Consider the following 18,675-nt stretch of genomic DNA (forward strand, 5'->3'; position numbering starts at 1 on the left):
GACAAAATATTTTACCAGACTTTTAAAAATGTTATGTTTTAAGACTAGTAATAATGTCTATACATATGGAATCTAGTATATTGCTTTAATATATTAGATACTTGTTAATAGGAAGTCTCTTAACATTTTTATTGATTCAATCTTTTTTACTAGTCCATATTCTTCAAATTTGGTATAATAATTATTTTCTTGGTGACTAAAATGAGATTTGGACAGATAATGCAGTATTGTACTGATAAATATTTAACAGTTGACTCTCCAGATAAAAAGGACCTGATTGGCAGCCAACCATTTTATCAGTTTCCATTTTATCAGTTTCAATTTTGTAAACATTCCCATTATGGCCCATTCCAAGCTACCAGAGTGATGTCACTGTCCATGAGTTAGAAGATGTGCAAAATCAGCCTGCACAAGTGGTGTGAGCGACCACCAGCACACCACCGTAATTACATGACAATGGAACTCAAATATGTTTCTGTCTGATAATGTTTGTCAGTATTTTTATTCCACTCTTTTTCAAAATCAGATCATTAAAATGCAAATCAATGGCAGCTAGAAAAAGAGAATAAAATTATTGGATTTCAAAACATCATAAGCCTCTCAGAATAAGTAATATTTAATTTTCATTATGGCGAAAGAAATAACCAACTAAGATATTTTCTTAACTAAGAAATAACCAACTAAGATATTTTCCAACTAAGATATGACCTTTATGCCAAAATGTTATAAAAAATACATTCCTGTCAACCATGCTACTTCTAAGCTGTCTATTATGAATTTAAGAGTAATTCCTTTTAGCCAGGCAGGGTGTCCACAAAATAGATCTGTCAGCAACCCCATGACTAAACAATTATTCAACTTACAAATGTAGCAGGAATATTGAAGTCGCCACTTAAAAGTGATCTAGTCGCCACTTAAAAGTAATTCATGAAGGTAACAATCTAGGAAGACTATGGAATAAAAAAAATGGCATGCTGTTCCTTGAATCTGTGGTATCACTAGAATTTATATCTATTTTCTCATGTTGATGAAAGTTTTATTTTCCCAAAGTTCCTCCAAATGTTGCTGGTGCTGAAATTCCAAGTGAAGTCAGTGTCCTGCTAGGGGAAAATGTTGAGCTGGTCTGCAATGCAAATGGCATTCCTCCCCCACAGATCCAATGGCTTAGAGATGGAAAGCCCATAACTAACAGTGAAGCAGAAAGAATCCGGTATGTTTAAAGAGTCTTTGCATTCTTAATTATAAGGTCATCTGCAATGCTTTATGCATCCAATTTCATAGGAATAATAATACCAATTCAGTCTCAATGGGACTTGGCTGTCATTCTATTCAGAAAGAAAACACATAAGATTTTGGACAGTTGGACACCAATTCTCCTAGGGGAATCACGTGTGTGCATACACGTGCATGTGTCTTTCTTACATATCAACTCCCTGTTATAAAATCTCAGACATTCCATTCATTGCTTAAATGTTGATTACTATTGATTTTATTCATCAAATCTCAGAATGTTTACAACAAAGTTCATGTCTTCTATCCTGCCAACCAATATCATGTAACACAAAAACAATTGTCAGTAATTTTAGGTATGATTTTATATCTTGAAGCCAGCAAATCACCAAATGTGCCATAATGTTTGACTCATATTGAGAAATAAACACAATACCATCATAACTGTCATTCCTTTTAGTAGTTTGTCCAAATCCAGCCTTCAATTCACACCCAATGCCACAAATCCACAGTGTTGAAATAATAGCAAGATAAGAGACTTTGCTGCTTCCAACAACAAATGCATTTAGAAGGGCAATATGGAATCCTCTGCTAAATTACTTCACTTTATACACATATCAAAGTACTAAGAATTATTTAAGGAATCTTACATGCATAGATAGGGATTAACTACGTATATTTCAAATGTTATCATTTGAATGATATTTTAAATTTCAAAGTTTGGAGTGAATTTTCTAGTTAATTTTAATATAAATATTTTCAACAACATAATTTATGTATTTACCCCTGAGGCCATTTTATCATGTCTGTCTCTCTATTTTTTGTTTTTACATCATTCCCCATTTTTATTTATAATGTATGCTTTTTCATCTTGGTGTAATCCATCTGGACTTCCCACCAAGTCACCCATGTGTCATCACTGTAGTCCCATGTGCTCTTCCCACCCCTGTTTTACCCTATTCCTGTCTCAGCCCCTGTAGAATGTCTCTAAGTTTATAAGTTCAACAACCTAATTTAAAGAAATGAAAATGTTTTATTTTAAGTCATTGTACATTAGAATTTAGTTATTTGTCCCCTTACAAATTGCCAGGTAATATTTTAGAAATACACTTTAATTTTTATTTCTTTGGTGTAGGTATTTCTTAAGTATTATAATACTTAATAGTTCTTATTAAAAGAGCTGGTATCAACCACATTCCAAACTAACTACTAGATAGTGGGACCTAAACATCTAATCTAAAATATATTTGTGCCTAAGAGTATCAGTCTTTTTACATTAAGTTTATAACTTATTATATCCTTCCTATTAATTGTTAGTTCTAGATGCACTATATATAGTTCACTTGGTATAGATCTATCTATCAACATATCTGCATAGATATATAGAAAGATCTCTATATATAGATCAATATATAGATACATATATATGTATCAGTTTGTAAGTGGAACAGTTTGTCAGTCAAATGAAGTAATTTTTACAAAATCAAATAATCTTTGGTTATAGCAACTTGCTCTTTTGTTTATTCATACAATTAAATATATGCACTTTAAAAATTCTTATTTGGGGGCCCTCTCTGGTGGTGCAACAGGTTAAAGCATAGCACTATGATGCTATCTGCATTCAACTGCAGTATAAATTCAATCCCTGGCCAGGGAGGTGACCCACATGCCATGGCAGACCTCTCTTCTCTTGCCTGCTGCTCCCCTCAGCAGTGTACTTCGGTCAATCTGCCTGTTCTGTTCCCCTTTCTATCTCCGGTGAATTCTCTCACCACTCCCATACCTTTGGCCATACCCCAGTTCTGTATACATAATAAATAAATCTTAAAATCTGGCTCTCAAAGCTTGTGGTGGTGATTAATTAAAAAATATATATTTGAAAAAGAAAAATATAACAGATTTAAGTAGTGTTATTGTAATTCACTATAATATTTATTAACATGACTTGATAGAAATAGATTATTGACTGTTGACACTAGGAAATTCTAATAAAATTACTATCATATAAATAGCCATCAGACTACAATTTAATCTCTGTAAAACACAGAAAATTTTGTAAGTAACCATTGGTGACTGAAGCAAATATTGCAGTAATCTCAACTTAGATATATTTGATGACCTAATTGTAGTTATTATTTGCCAGTTTGTAATTCAAAAGAGAGCCTTTAGTCATTTGTAGAAACAAATTTGCAAAATATACCCATTCATGATTAAAAGTTATTTATTTTTATTAATTACTTTTTGTATTATGCTTTTAAATTTATTTATTTATATTTCATATCATCATTGTTCATTTGTATACAATACTACACACTGTCTCTCATTTATAATTGCTTGCTATTTTTTAATTTATTATTATCATTATTTTTCTCGATCCCTTACTTGGTCCCCCTATATTCCTCCTATAAGCCTGATATTTTTCTTTTTCCTTTTGACCTATTTATTGAGCCTAATACCTTTCAGCTCCATCTAATTGCTGGGCATGGCATCAGTTTATCTTTCTTAAATTATTTTAATCAAGGTAATGTTAGTATACCTCTAGCAGGTGTTGCCATTGCAGTGCACCCACCAACAAATCACCTATAGTGCACCACCAGAGTCCCATGTGCTCAGTTCCTGCTTTGTTTTTTCCCTTCCCAATCATCTCTTGCCTATGGATGCTTTTATTTTATAGTTAGATTACAAGGATTAGTTTCTTTGTCCACATAAACCTTAATTTGGTTTTTCTGTACTCCACATACTTTCCAGATTATCCTAGGTGCTCCCTTTCATGAAAATTATTACAAGTTGTGGCCATCCCTAGAGGCACAATGGGGAAGGATGCAGCACTGCAAGCTAGCTGCAGCCATATTAGTGCAAGTTCAATCTGGGCCCCGGGAGGTGATTCACATGGTGTGGCAGGCCTCTCCTGCTATTCCACTTGGCAGTAATACTTCATCAATCTGCCTGTTCTGCTCCCCACTCTGTCACTGGTGAATGCTCTCACTGTCCTGCACTTCTGACCTATACCCCAGTTCTCTATGCATAAAAAAATAAATCTTAAAAAAAAAAACTATTACAAGTTGCTTACAACTAGAGTCTTTGGTAGCTGATTGCTAATTTCTTCAATTCTTCTTTGTAACATTCAATTTTATGCCAGAATTTTTTTGTGATTTTTATTTAATTCAAACCTTACTGGTAACTAAGAATAAAATATTCTAACTCAAGGAAAATCATTTCTTTGCCTATAATTCAGAGATGTGCCTAACCTGATAGTGCTCTTTAACTTTTTATCCTCAGGGGTGGTAGATATTTGAAACCCATTTTGTAGGATTTCCGATGGGTTGTCTGAAATCTCCATCATTTTCACTAGCTCTGACTTAATGTACTCAATAAAAAAAAAAAAAAAGATTTGAACCATTATATTCAAGATAAAAACATATTTCATGACAGTTTTATTTTTAAAAAAAGAACAGATAATCTGTACCACATAAGTAATCTCTAATTTGTAACCTTCCCCATAGGGTAACTGTAAATGGCAGCACATTAAACATTTACGGAGCTCTCCCATCTGACATGGGGAAATACACATGTGTCGCTACAAATCCTGCCGGAGAGGAAGACCGAATTTTTAATGTGAATGTCTATGGTAAATATAAAATTTCATGTGACTCTGCCACCATATAGATCTATCAATAGAAATAAAGGTCCAGCTATAGGTATCAGAAACGTTTAATTTTAAAATCTAATGTTACTGCTGTTTCTTTTCAGGATACAAAGAAATACATACCAGCCATTAAAGTAGAAACGATTTCTAGTAGTAAGATATACTTGCTTTTCTCTCTCATTTTCTCCATGACACAGTTCCACCTGCAATTAGGGGAAATAAGGAAGAAGCAGAAAAACTAATGGCATTGTTGGATACTTCAATAAATATTGAATGCCGAGCAGCTGGGACTCCTCCTCCACAGATCAACTGGCTGAAGAATGGACTTCCTCTGCCTCTCTCCTCCCACATCCGGTTGCTGTCAGGGGGGCAAGTTATCAGGTCTGCTTTATTGTTTGTGACTTACTCGAAGACAAAATTGCTGTGATTATAAACTTTTCCTTATCTAAATAGTTGTGTAGAGAATAACAAATATAAAATCAAAATGCTTTTATCCTATTTCAATCCTCATGTTTTAGTAAATTTGCACAAAATAGGTGTTTCATAGACATACCCAGCACTTACATATTTCCAAAAACTACTGTGTTGGCAGAACTTATATTTCAAAATGGTAGGAAGAGGTCTACTCCAATCATGGGATTTTCACATTGGCATCATTCTCTGCTAATGTGTGTGTGTGTGCGAGAGAGAGAGAGAGAGAGAGAGAGAGAGAGAGAGACATATTTGTCAAAGAAATGTGGATGTATAGTATGCACATATTTTATTATATTTTCAGTGGTTTCCAGTGTTTAGTCCACTTTGTATTATAATTGTATTTGTGGTACCTATGTTTTATGATAGGTGGTTTTAAGCTACATAACGGAAATTTTCCAGTGTAAGTCATCTTCTATAATCTGCATTTAATTCACAATTATTTGTGTATGTTGAATGAGATCCAATTATGAAATGTTGGGTTGTATTATTTTTCAGGATTGTGAGAGCTCAGGTGTCTGATGTTGCCATGTACACATGTGTGGCCTCCAACAGAGCTGGGGTAGATAATAAACATTATAGTCTTCACGTCTTGGGTATGTCACAGAAATAACCCTATCGCTTTACTATAAGTACAAGTTAAGCACCACACTTTTGTTTACATATTGACATATTAGAAAGGATTTTCTCCCAACGGGTCCATATTTATTGGAACGAACTGTTTGTTTATCAAAATGCTTTTCTAATCTAGAATTTTACACCAATTCAAATCTGAAAGTTTTAAAATAACATTTCAATCTAGATTCAAGACCAGTCTTTTCAGACAAAGAGAAAGTTAAAATTGCTCTCTAGGAATATTAGTGGCTGCTTTTAGGTACTACTTAAAGGACTTAAAATATGAATCAAGGTGGGTGCAATGGGCTGAGTTGTAGCACTGCAAGCGGACCACAGTGTTCAGTGTGGTTAGAACCCAAGCCCCGGAGGTGACCCATATGGCACAGCAGACCTCTCCTGGCCTGCCCATTGCTCCCCTCAGCAGTGTACTTCCTCAATTTCCCTGTTCTACTCCCCACTCTGTCTCTAGTGAATCCTCTCACCACCTCTACACCTATGGCCTGTACCCCAGTTCTCTATGCATAAATAAACAAATCTTTTAAAAAATATGAATGGATACATGTGTGTATATATACTTGTATATGTATATACATATGTATATATGTCTGTGTATACATGGAGAACTCAGTCCATTTCTGAAATAATCAAGGTTTGCTAGTCCGAATTTCTCAGTACCCAAGTATAGCTCAACACAATTATGTACTGTTTCTGTAGCCTACAAATGACTTAGGTTGGATTACATAAAACCTACCCTAGAAGTTGATATAAAGTTTTGAAAATACCCTTCTATAGATAATATACATTTAAACATATTAAAAACTCATACCGTAAAAGTTAAAAAATAGCCAAAATTTAAAAAATTTACATTCTGTGTATTCTATAAGAAAACAATTCTCGGGTTCCATTGCTAATGTTTTAGAAGATGAATAATTAGCCTGCCTATTTTTAGTCTTTAATTAGTAATGTGATGTTTTAAATTTTCTACTTTAATATATTGTAGAAACACTACAGAATAATAAAGCCATTTATTTTTTTTAAATTTATCTTAAATTATAATAGAAATATAACTTTTACTTGTTTTGTTTTCTATGTAGTACCACCGAATATGGACAATGCAATGGGGACAGAGGAGATCACCATTGTCAAGGGCAGTTCTACCTCCATGACATGCTTTACAGATGGCACTCCAACTCCTAGCATGTCCTGGCTTAGAGATGGCCAACCTCTGGGACTTGATGCCCATTTGACAATAAACACTCAAGGAATGGTCCTTCAGCTCATCGAAGCAGACCCTGAAGACTCGGGAAGATACACCTGCATTGCCTCCAATGAAGCGGGAGAAGTCAGCAAAACTTTCATCGTAAAGGTCCTAGGTATGTGAACATTCTGACAAATGTATAGCCATTGGGAAGTAAGTGGAAATAAAAACTTGATAAATAAGTATGATTCTTAGAGTCGCTTGACAAAACTTGTAAAAATATCATTGTTTTGTAATTTATGTGAGTTGACAGTTATCTGAAGCATATTTAAATTTAAATTGTTTCTTATCTGCCAGAAAAGTTGGAAACTCCCACTTGTAAAACATTATTCCATGACAGTGTCATAAAACCAACTGAAAAGTGTAATATTTTCCAAGAAATAAAAATGCATCCGATAATAGCAAATTAATAGGAAAGCAGAATATTTATGATACCACTTGCTATTCCAAATACACTTTAAGTAATCCAATCTGTAGATACAGTTGGAATAGTCATTTCAAACAATTTAGTTTTATTTACTCTTGTGTACATTAAATATTTGAATGTGTTATCCCAATGTTCTGTGCACCATCAAATACTATAAAAAGAAAACCCATCTTTTCCTTGTAGTCAAAATATTTTGTCTTAGAAGAGAAATGAAAAAGAGTTTAATAATCTTAGTATTTTAATTATGAGTAATTTTTTGGAGTTTGTTTTTATACTATGATTTAGGTGAAACCTACATAGAAATGTGTCCCATAAGGAACAAGAAGAGCTTTGGCAAGCGTTTATCCAGGCTAGCATGTTTTCAGGACACCCCGTAATCTCTCACATAGCACCTATTAAACTGTAATTATTTATGGAACTTTAAAAGTCTGCTTCGTCTTTAATTAAGCCATGTGGGAAATAGTACCCACTTAATTATTGCCATATTCCCAGTGCTGTTATAACATGGCATCTAACACATAATACTTCGTGTTTAGATTAGGATGAACAGAATTAGAGTCTTGTCAGCTGTATTAATGGGTGTTTTTTAAAGGGAGGCAGAAAAATATCTAAACAAACTGGGAAACTTAAAGCTAGTGCTGTGAGAGTGTTCCATAGAGTGAACAGTAGTATTGGAAGATGTATTTCAGAGTATTTAGAGACAAAAGACAGAACAAAGTATGTCTGTAAAGAGAGCAGAATAATAAATTCCTGAATATTATTTCACACAGTATAAGCGATAACAAGAGATAGAGTGAATGTGGATCTTGCACATTCATTATTCACATATTAAATAATTGTCACTAAATATACATTATGTACCAGACACACTGCTGGTCATCATATAACAAATAATTATTGAATATCTGCTGTGCGATATATAGTACTTCACACAGTGTTTCTCACAGTCATCTCAATGACTGAATATATCTTTAAGAAAGTCCCACTCTCAAGTTTTTACCTCTACGGGACTATGCAACCTGAACAAATAGTTACTTTTGAGTGTGATGAGTACTATACAGCTAAAATTACATTCACTGTGGTGGTATGCTTCAGATACTATTTCAAGGGAAATTTGAGCTGTAAAAGGGATGGTGGTCTACAGAGTTGAGTGAAGGGGTGCAGAACCTTCCCTATAGTGACAGCACTTGATTTGGCAGTTATATTCTCATAGACAGAGTATGAGAAGAAGAGTAGCAAGAGACAAGACAAGAAATATGCATGGGTGGACACCAACCTATGAAGACCTTTGGGAATTTTAGAGGATTTGGACCTCATTACTAAGGCAGGGGAAGAAGCCTAAACAAGATTGTGTTGCAGCCACATTTCATTTCCCCATAGTCCCCCCAGTAACAGAGCAAAGGGTGAATTAAAGAGTCTGCTGTAATCATACAGACTGGAAAACACAGGAACCTGGTCCACCTGTCCAGTCAAGAAAGAAAGAAGACACACTTCTCTACTATCCAAAATTCAAGAGCAGGATAATAGCCCAGTACATTTCTTGATGGTAAAAATAACATATTAGAGTTGTGTATGAGGAACAGCAGTACCAGTTGAAGGACTTATAAGGGTAAAATTTTCTTAAAACTGGTTTGAAAACTGGCTCAGCAGAAAGATGTGGAGTTTCAGCATTTTAGCATCTGCTGAATGCTAACTCCAGTAAAACCCAAAAAACTCCATTTAGATCAGGGCTACCCACAGACATTAATGTCCTAAGTTGTAGAGCTATTTTCAACTTAATTCTGTCCACATGGTGGGAAGTACCATGGTGAGTTAGTGCAGGGGCCAGTGTGGCTAACATTCTGCAAACAAGGGAGAAAATCACCTAAAATCAAGTTAGGGGCTTAATATGTTCCAGACTTTGAAGAACTTTGTTGACCACAGTATGAATTTGGTTTTCAAGAACCAGAGAAAGACAACCTTGAAAGCTGACTCTTAAAAACTGACTACAGAACTGAAGCATCTGAAGTGGGGAGAGGTTGGAGAGGGTAGGAACAAAGATGGAGGAGAGCACAATGGGATGTGCTGTGGGCTACTGTGTAATGGCTGGTATCTTACTCTGGTGGTACCTGATGCAAACACTCCTGGTACTGCAATTAAAGGAATGAATTATTGTTTATATATATATAAAACACTATCAACATTTGACTGTCTTAGGTATGTTAAGATCCACAGCATTGTAATATTTAAGGATAAAGAATTACTTAATATTATTTAATAATAATAATAATAAAGTTGGTTTTTATCCTAAAACAATGGAAAATCATTGAAAGTTGTAATAAAGAAAATGCCATCAGGGAAATTACAGTTTGAAAAGACCACTCTATGACAAAGTGGAAGCAACTTGGAGCAGGGCAAGAATGGATTCTGCAAGACTATGTGGTTAGTAATATGTTGGCGGTGAGGAACAGATTTTAACTACAGCCACTGACTACAGCCACTGAAACAAAGAAGTGTGTTCTCACTTTGGAGACATCAGGAGGAGCAATAGTTGCATTGTTCAGCCAGTTGTCTTGGCCTTGGATGGTCAGTGATCACGTATGATCTCCTCATCCTCTGCATTACTAGATGCTGCTCTAGATACAATAAGACAGGAAAATAAGAAACGAATGAGTTGTCCCTTTAGGGACTTTCCCAGAAAACTGCAAAGCCAATTCCATTGATGTCTCCTTGATTGGATTTCCCATATGAATGACCCTCCACTTCCTCTCTAGTAAACAGGTTAAGAAATGTAGTTTTTAACACATTATCAGCATCCAAAACAACTAGGCAATACCAACATGAAAAAAAATATTCAACAATATTGGGTAGGTACCTGCAACCAGAAAGAAGATTCTAAGTAAACTACATTGTACCTCAGATTAGTATTAGAAGCGAAAAGCAAAGATGTATCTAGAAGCAATCACAGAAGTATTAAGTCTTTGTTGTAGATTTGGACACAGAGAAGTAATGAGGAAGATAATGTCAAGGATGTCTCCTCATTTCTAACTAATATGATAAGGTGATTGATAAATCAGTCACATAAATGCAGGGAAAACTGGGAAAGGACAGACCAGGTGTGGGGAATATAAGAGATTCCATGTGAACACTTGCTGAATTTGAAGGAATTTTCAAACCTCCCAGTGGAGATACTTTTGTGATCATTGGATTTATGTGTTTGGAGGTCAGAATAGAGGTCTATATTGGAAATATAAGCTATGGAGTCATCAGAGTGTGGATAACTCCTGATCTCTCCAGATTACAAGACATGACCAGACACAGAGTTAATTTACAGTCACTTAGGAAACGTGAGATCTGATGACTGGCATTTAAATCATCTGGAAATATGTTACTTCTATTGTCATTTGCTTTAAGTCTAGTGACTACAAGCCTTTGAGGGTAAAGGCCATGCCTAATTATTCTTTGTATCCATAGTGACTGACACATAGTATGTAAACAGTAAGAGTAAGGAAGAATAAAGAATTATCACAGTCAAATTACCAAGTCAAGTGGGAATCAGATAAGTGATTTTGAGTGATACATGCTATGGAAATTAACAGGGCTAGGAATTTTATAGTTTGTTGAAAGACCGAAGAAAGGAATTATGATATTTACAAATAAACATGATATCAGTGTGATCTTGGTAGTACTTGCCAATGCTGAGTTAGGAGATGGGTCTGATGTTAGGATGTTGCAGTGGAAGGATTAGCATTAATAAAGTTTCACAGCAAGAAAGCACTGGATTTGTTAAGGGATAGAAGTTGTCTAATTTTTAGGGTAGGTACATTTAAGTATATTAAAAGTAGATCATGGTATAAAGATATTTCTGGTTCATGCTGCAGAAATGAGTTTTATTTAATTCAGTAAGCAACATAGACTCAGTGAAATATTTTAAGCCAAAAATGTTGACTCAATCTTAAATTGCAATTAAGAAAATATATTTTGACAGTAATTCATAAAATAGATAAAGTAATGTGGAACAATGATTGAGAAATTCTGATTTCTTAATTATATACTAAAGAGTACAGATTTAATATATCTTAGTCTAGAAAGGAAAATGAGGGCCATAGCAAAAATCTTTAGAAAGCAAGTTTTAATAATATTACCAAGAGCTGTAATTGAGATTATAGTAGTAATAATTTTTTTTAAAAATCCTTATATGTAAAATAAGATAAAACAGATTCAGAAATGCAAGAGAAATATAGTTTATAGATTATCTCTTGAAACCTCATGGTCCTGTTAAAGGAATATTGCTGTGCCTATTGTAAAGATTGGCACAAATTCACTAACCTAATAATCATTGGAGCTAAGATTCAAACTCAGGTGACTTAACTCCAGACCCTTTGCTTTGAGTGTCTGTTAAAAAAAAAAAAAAGTGTGCCTAATTGAAACAAACCAACCAACCTGTCCAGACACTGCAAATGTGTTTTATGCAGAAATCATCTCCAAATATAACTAATTTTCCTTCTGCTTGGTTAGTTTTCTCTTAAAGTTCTGTGTGGAAAACATAATAGCAAAATTCCATAGCATTTATCTACTGCGTCCTTATAGGAACAAGAGATATTTGAAAAATGCAACACACCAATATGTTTAAGTATCTCTCTTTATGTTTACTTTTTAACTATGTTTGTTGAAGTAGCAGTTTATAATACTATACATGTTTTAGAGTCTATTTTTGCGTGTGTCGCTTTGCTTTTTTCTATATTCAACTGAGTGAAATCATCTGATTTTTCTCCTTCTCACTTTCTTCACATAGCATAATCACTTCAAGTTGCATCCATATTGTTGCAAATGGCAAATTTCCTTTTGTTTTATACACGAATAGTATTTCTTTGTTTACATAAGCCACATCTGCTTCATCGCCTTATCTGTCATTGAACACTTTCACTGTTTCCATAGCTCGGCTATTGTAAATAGTGCTGCAATAAACATAGGAATGCATATATCCCTTCGAATTAGTGTTTTTATATGCTTTGGATAGATGCCTAGAAGTGGGATTACTAAACCAATGGTAAATCTATATTTGGTGTTTTGAAAAATTTCTGAACTATTTTCCACAGAGACTGAACTAGACTACATTCCTACCAACAGTGTTCGTAAGTTCTGTTTTTCTCCACGTCCTCACCAATACTTGTTGTTTCTGGTCTTTTTGCCATGGGCTATTTTCATGCTTATAAGAGTGATTATCTGATGTGATTTTGATTGACATTTCCCTGATAACAAGTGATGATCATTTTTTGAATGTGCCTGTTGGCTATGTATATGCCTTCTTTGGAAAAGTATATGTTGAGATCTTCTCCAATTTTTTATTATTGAATTATTTATTTTATTTTGTTGAGTTTTATGAGCTCTTTACAGATGTTGGATATTAGCCCCTGTTGGATATATCATGTACAACTATTTTCTTTCATTTGTCAGAGTCTCTTGCTGTTTTAATGATAGTTTCTTTGGCTGTGCAGAAACTTTAATTCTATGTAATCCCATTATTTAATTTTACTTTACAAATGGTCAGTTTCTGTGACCATTATATTTTATGGCTTCAGATTTTACAGACAAATCTTTGATTTATTTTGAAATAATTTTTGTAAAATAGTCTAAATTCATCCTTTTGTATATGCCTGCCCAGTTTTCCTAGCATTATTGGTTGAATAGATTTTCCATTTTATGGTTGGATTCCATTATTGTAAATAAACTGTCATTGTAATTATAGGTTTATTTCTGGATTTCCAGTTTTATTCTGTTGACCTGTATGTCTATTTTTTATTTCAATACCATACTGTTTTGTTACTATTTCTTTGTAGTATAGGTAATACTATACTGTTTTAGTTACTATTTCTTCGTAGTATAGTTAGAAATCTATTGGAAACAATACTTATGTTCCTTTTTGGTCATGAATCCTTTTACTATTTGGAGTTTTTCAATTTCATACAAGTCTCAGTAGTGTTTTCTCTATTTCCTTGAATAAAGCTGCTGGAATTTTGTCTTCATTAAATCTGTATATTGCTTTAAGTAAGCTGGCCACTTTAATTAAGCATGTTTATTCTTCTTATCCACAAGTATATGCTAACTTTACATTTCCTCTGTCTTTCACTTCTTTTTATCATGTCTCACAGTTTTTGTTGTCTAATTCTTTCACCTTCTTAGTTAATTGCTTGGTACTAATTATTTCTTGGTGAAATTTTAAGTAAAATTGTTTTCTTGATTTTTTTTTTCTCTTTTATGTGTTGTTAGAGTAAAGGAATATATTGGTCTCTTGCTTCTGGATTTTGTAGGCTGCCATTTACTAACTTTCTGTTTCTAATCATTTTTAGTAAAATCTTTAGGATTTTCAATGTATATTATCATGTTATCTAAAATAGTGATTATTCAGCTTTTCCAGTTTGGATTCCTTTTATTATATTTTCTTTCCTAATAGCGCTTGCTAGGACTTTCAAACAAGGTTGAATAATAGTGGTGAGAGTCGACATCATTGTCTTATTCTTAATAGAAGAGGAAAGGTTTAGTTCTTCACCATTGAGTATAATGTGAATGTCAGTTTGTCATGTGTCACCTTTATTATCTTGCGATATGTTCCTTCTTACCCAATTTTATTAGGAACTTTCACTAGAGAGGGATATTATATCATAATATTGTTTTCTCTCTGTTGATTTGATACAATTTTTTATCTTTTCCTTGCTAATGTGGTTAATTACACTGATTTGTGTATATTGAACTATCCTTGAATGTCTGGTATAATTCTCATTTGGAAGTGGTGTTTGCTCTTGTTAATGTATTGTTCAATTTGGCTTGCTAAGATTGTTTTAAGGATTTCAGCATCTGTGTTGATCAGGAATAGTGGTCTGTAATTTCATTTTTTGTGATTTCCTACTCAACATTTGGTATCACTTTAATTTTGATGTCATAAAGTGCAGATGAATACTCTCTTCAGTATTTTAGAAGACCTTGAAATAGGCACTTAATTGTCTTTGAAGGTTTGGTAGAACTCACTGGTGAAACCTATTTTACTTTTGGGGTCTAATGGAGACTTCTGATTCCTGTTTGAATTTCCATGCTCAAAATTAATCTGCTTCCTATTTCATCCAGATTCAATCTTTTGAGGTTGTGTAATACTAAGAATTTGTCCATTTCTTCTACAGTTTCTATTTGTTGGCATAAAGAGATTCAAAATAGCCTCTTATGATCTGTATTTCTGTGATATCAATTGTAACTTCTCTTTCATTTCCAACTCTGTGTATTAAAAGTTTTCTTTCTCTCTTTTTCTTTTTCTAAGTGAGCCTCACTAGATGTCTCTCTGTGTTACTTATCTTTTCAAAGAACAAACTCTTAGTTTCATTGATATTCTGGTACATCACTTGGCTCTTATCAAATACTGTTGTATTTACTTATTTAGCTCTTCTAAAGAACTATTTTTTTTTTATTATTTCCTTTCTTATACTAGCTTTTGGTGTTATTTGTTTCCTTTTTTTTTTCTTTTCAGTTCTTTAAGTGTTAAATTGTTTATTGTTTTGTAACCCAACATCTGGTCTCTCTTCAAGAATATTCCTTGTGCACTTTTGATGGGACGGTGTTGGGACATAGCATGCCTATCATTATCTAGTATATGCATCTTGTCTAGTTCTTCAATTAAAGCTGTTGCTCCTTAGTGATGTCCTGTCTGGTTGATCTGTTCATTTATTTAAATGGGATGGTGAAGCCCCCTACCCCCATTTTGTTGCCATCAACATCTGTTTTTAGGCTTGTTCATAACTACTGTACATATTTTTATACTCTCTTTTCTTGAGTACATATATATTGATAAGTGCCATGTACTCCTGATGCATTGCTTCCTAATCATTTTTTTTTATTTTTTTTAATTTTTTTTAAAGATTTATTTATTTGTACATATAGAACTGGGGTACAGGCCAGAGGCTCAGGGGCGGTGAGAGGCTTCACCAGAGACAGAGTGGGGAACAGAACAGGCAGATCGACAAAGTACACTACTGAGGGGAGCAGCGGGCGGGTCAGGAGAGGTCTGCCACACCATGTGGGCTCCTCCAGGGCAGGCAGGAATCGAACTCATGCGGAAGTGGCTTTAGATATTCAGTGCAGTGCTTTAACCCGCTGCGCCACCAGGGAGGGCCCCCTAATCATTTTTTAATGACCTTCCCTGTTACCTTTTTTATCAGGAAGTCTTTTTTATTCTATGTAACTATCTCTGCTTTCTTTCTTTTTTTTTTAAGTATCATTTTTTTTGTAGAATTATTTTCCAGCATTTTATTTTAAACCTATATTTATCCTTAGACTCAGATGGTTCTCCTAAAGATAGCAGAAAGTTAAGGATTTGATTTCTACTCCAACTAGTGCCTTTTGTTTGTTGAATTTAGATCATTGATATTTAGGAAATTAGCTCTTGCAAAATGGATTTAGAGATGAATTCTTTCAACTATTTGTGTTTTCTAAGCTTTTGTCTCTCCTGAAACTCTGAGTGTTAGCTAGCTGGTTAGAGGAGTCTTAGTTGGAGATTTTTTCCCTTTTTATATAATGAATACATCATGCTATTTTTCCTGTGACCAAAGCTTCTAGAGAGTAATATGTTGATAGCTTTATGGAAGTTCTCTTATATGTGACTTTGCTTTTTTTTTTTTTTTTTCCTGGCTGCTTTTAGGATTCTCTATGCTTACTTTTTGCTATTTTATACATTTTATATTGGTGTATATTTTTCTGGTCTATTTTGTATGAAACTTTTCCTGTATCTGAATATATATTTTTTGTTTGTTTTAACCAGTTTGGTAAAGTTCTAATCTATTAGTTTTTTTGTAAACAGGATTTCTGCCCTTTCATCTCTCTTTTCCTTCTTGGAACCCCAATGTGTGAATATTATTTTTCTTGATGCTGTGCTGTGGATCTCTTCATTTGTTTTTATTTTTCTTTTGTTGTTGTTGTTGTGCCAGTCTAGTTGGATGATTTTCTCTATACTATATCCATCTCATTGATTCATTCTTCAGCCTTGTTGAATCTATTGGTGAATACTTCTACTGTATTTTAAGTTAAACTAGTGAATTTCATTCCTTACTCTGTGACTTCTGCTTAGAACTTTTTCATATTTTCTCCTTTCGTATTTCTCTTTTTAGTTAGCTATTCTCAAAATTCCAATAAGCATTATTAAAACTATTGCTCTAACTTCATCTGCTGGTAGTTTGGTTAATTCTGTTGTATTAGGGATTTTTTCACAGCTTTTAATCTTGATCAACTCTTTCTGGTAAATTGCCGTTCCTCTGTCTCCTCATTCTATTTGGTGCTCCATGATTATTTATGTAGTTAAACTTGGCTTCTACCCTTCCCAGTCCTGCTGTGACAGTCTTGCCTTGGAATTATAAGTTACAGGATATTGGCTAAGGTTGTTGGCCTTGGATGCTGGGCTTTCTGTTGTTGCACTGATTGAAACCAATCAATATGGCCAGAGCTCAAAAACCAGTACAAGGTGATAGTTCAAAAACATAGCCTACAGGGAGATCACCAGAAATGTTGGAACGTGGAGGTGTTGGCAATAGATTGCCTAGGGTGTAGGCTTCTTTGATGCTGCAGCCACCTGAGCAGAGAGAAGGACCTGACAATTACTATCAGATCAACAGACTCTCAGTGATGTTCTCTCAGAAGCCACAAACTGCAATTGATCTTCAATGATAGCCTAGTTCTGACCTCCGTGGGTTTTGCTGGCAGTGCCTTTCCTTTGAAGCTGGGAGTCAAAGAAAGTGGCTAGAAATTTGGGGGTTAGGCACCATTGTAAATCACAAATTTTGCAATAAATAATTAAATTGTTCAGCTAAGTTCAGAAAAGGGAGAGGCTGGTTCCTTTTTGACTGCCAATATAACCATCAGCAACCCCAATCTGCAGCATTTACCTGATTACAGCAGGCTAGAAATCAAAGAGACACCCTGGATGGTAAGAAGGGGGAGGGTCAGTGCCTCTCCGAAAGCCCCAATATTGTTCCTAGTGGAACAATTTCTCAGGTTTTCCTGCCCTTAGTCATCTCTGTGACACTTTTTGTGGAGATACTGATCAAGTCCTCAGTTCCCTTCCCCTTGGAGTTCTCAGTTCTTAACTCCCTCATACTGATCCACTGGCCTTGTAGAGGAAGATATGACTCGATGCTAGCCTACACTATTAGATGCTGTCTCCTCTTTAAGTTTAATATTTATTGTTTTCAAATATTTACAGATTGGGATTCTCTAAATCTCACTTGTTGACATGCCATTAATCTCATGATCTGTTACTGGTCTAATCCATCTCTTGAAATAGTGCCAGTTGAGGGTGCCAAAATAGCTCAGTTGGGAGAGTGTTAGACTGAAATAGTGCCAGTGACAAGTGATAATAACATCTAAAAAGTATGGTTTTGGTATCTTTATAATAATCACATGTGTTTACATCTTAAGAAAATAAATTTGAGCTGTATTTTCTTTTAAAGTTTTTCTAATCAGCATTAGTTTATCAAATAGTAAATTTATTTTGTTAATATGTTTAATTCCCTCTAAACAGAGCCACCTCATATTAATGGATCTGAAGAACCTATAGAGATCTCAGTGATTATTAATAATCCACTTGAACTTACTTGCATTGCTTCTGGAATCCCAGCTCCTAAAATTACCTGGCTGAAGGATGGACGGCCCCTTCCACAAATGGATCAGATGCAAACTCTCGGAGGAGGCGAGGTTCTCCAAATATCTAGTGCTCAGGTAGTTGTCAAAGTCCATTCAATTATTTTGCCCTAAGTTACACTTCCCACTTGCTAATATATAAGAAACATTGGCAAATTTATGCCTTTATATATTAACATATCATATATTTCTGTGTCTTTGTCAAGGGTACATTGCTTCTGTGGCATGCATGTTTAGGTAAACATGAGGTAACATGTTTATGATAAATGGAAGTGAAGTGCATTTTATTAAACTCTGAAAAAAACAAGATACCTCCCTTCACATTCATTTTTGCAAATGTTCACAATGCTGTGTTATTTCCTTATGCTCTTAATT

At 34.3% G+C, this 18,675-nt stretch overlaps 1 protein-coding gene across 1 annotated transcript in view; it reads left to right on the plus strand.

Moving 5' to 3' along the window:
• HMCN1 (hemicentin 1) overlaps positions 1-18,675 on the plus strand; it is a 442,964-nt gene that overhangs the window by 345,029 nt on the left and 79,260 nt on the right. The window contains exons 62-67 of the mRNA XM_004688154.2: positions 1,051-1,210; positions 4,734-4,858; positions 5,074-5,257; positions 5,846-5,943; positions 7,057-7,335; positions 18,182-18,378. Of these exons, the coding sequence (XP_004688211.1) occupies positions 1,051-1,210; positions 4,734-4,858; positions 5,074-5,257; positions 5,846-5,943; positions 7,057-7,335; positions 18,182-18,378 (1,043 nt within the window). The remainder of the gene's footprint in view (positions 1-1,050; positions 1,211-4,733; positions 4,859-5,073; positions 5,258-5,845; positions 5,944-7,056; positions 7,336-18,181; positions 18,379-18,675) is intronic.

Source organism: Condylura cristata, unplaced genomic scaffold (assembly GCF_000260355.1).
Source record: "Condylura cristata isolate star-nosed mole 26May11 unplaced genomic scaffold, ConCri1.0 scaffold00024, whole genome shotgun sequence".
NCBI lineage: Eukaryota > Metazoa > Chordata > Mammalia > Eulipotyphla > Talpidae > Condylura > Condylura cristata.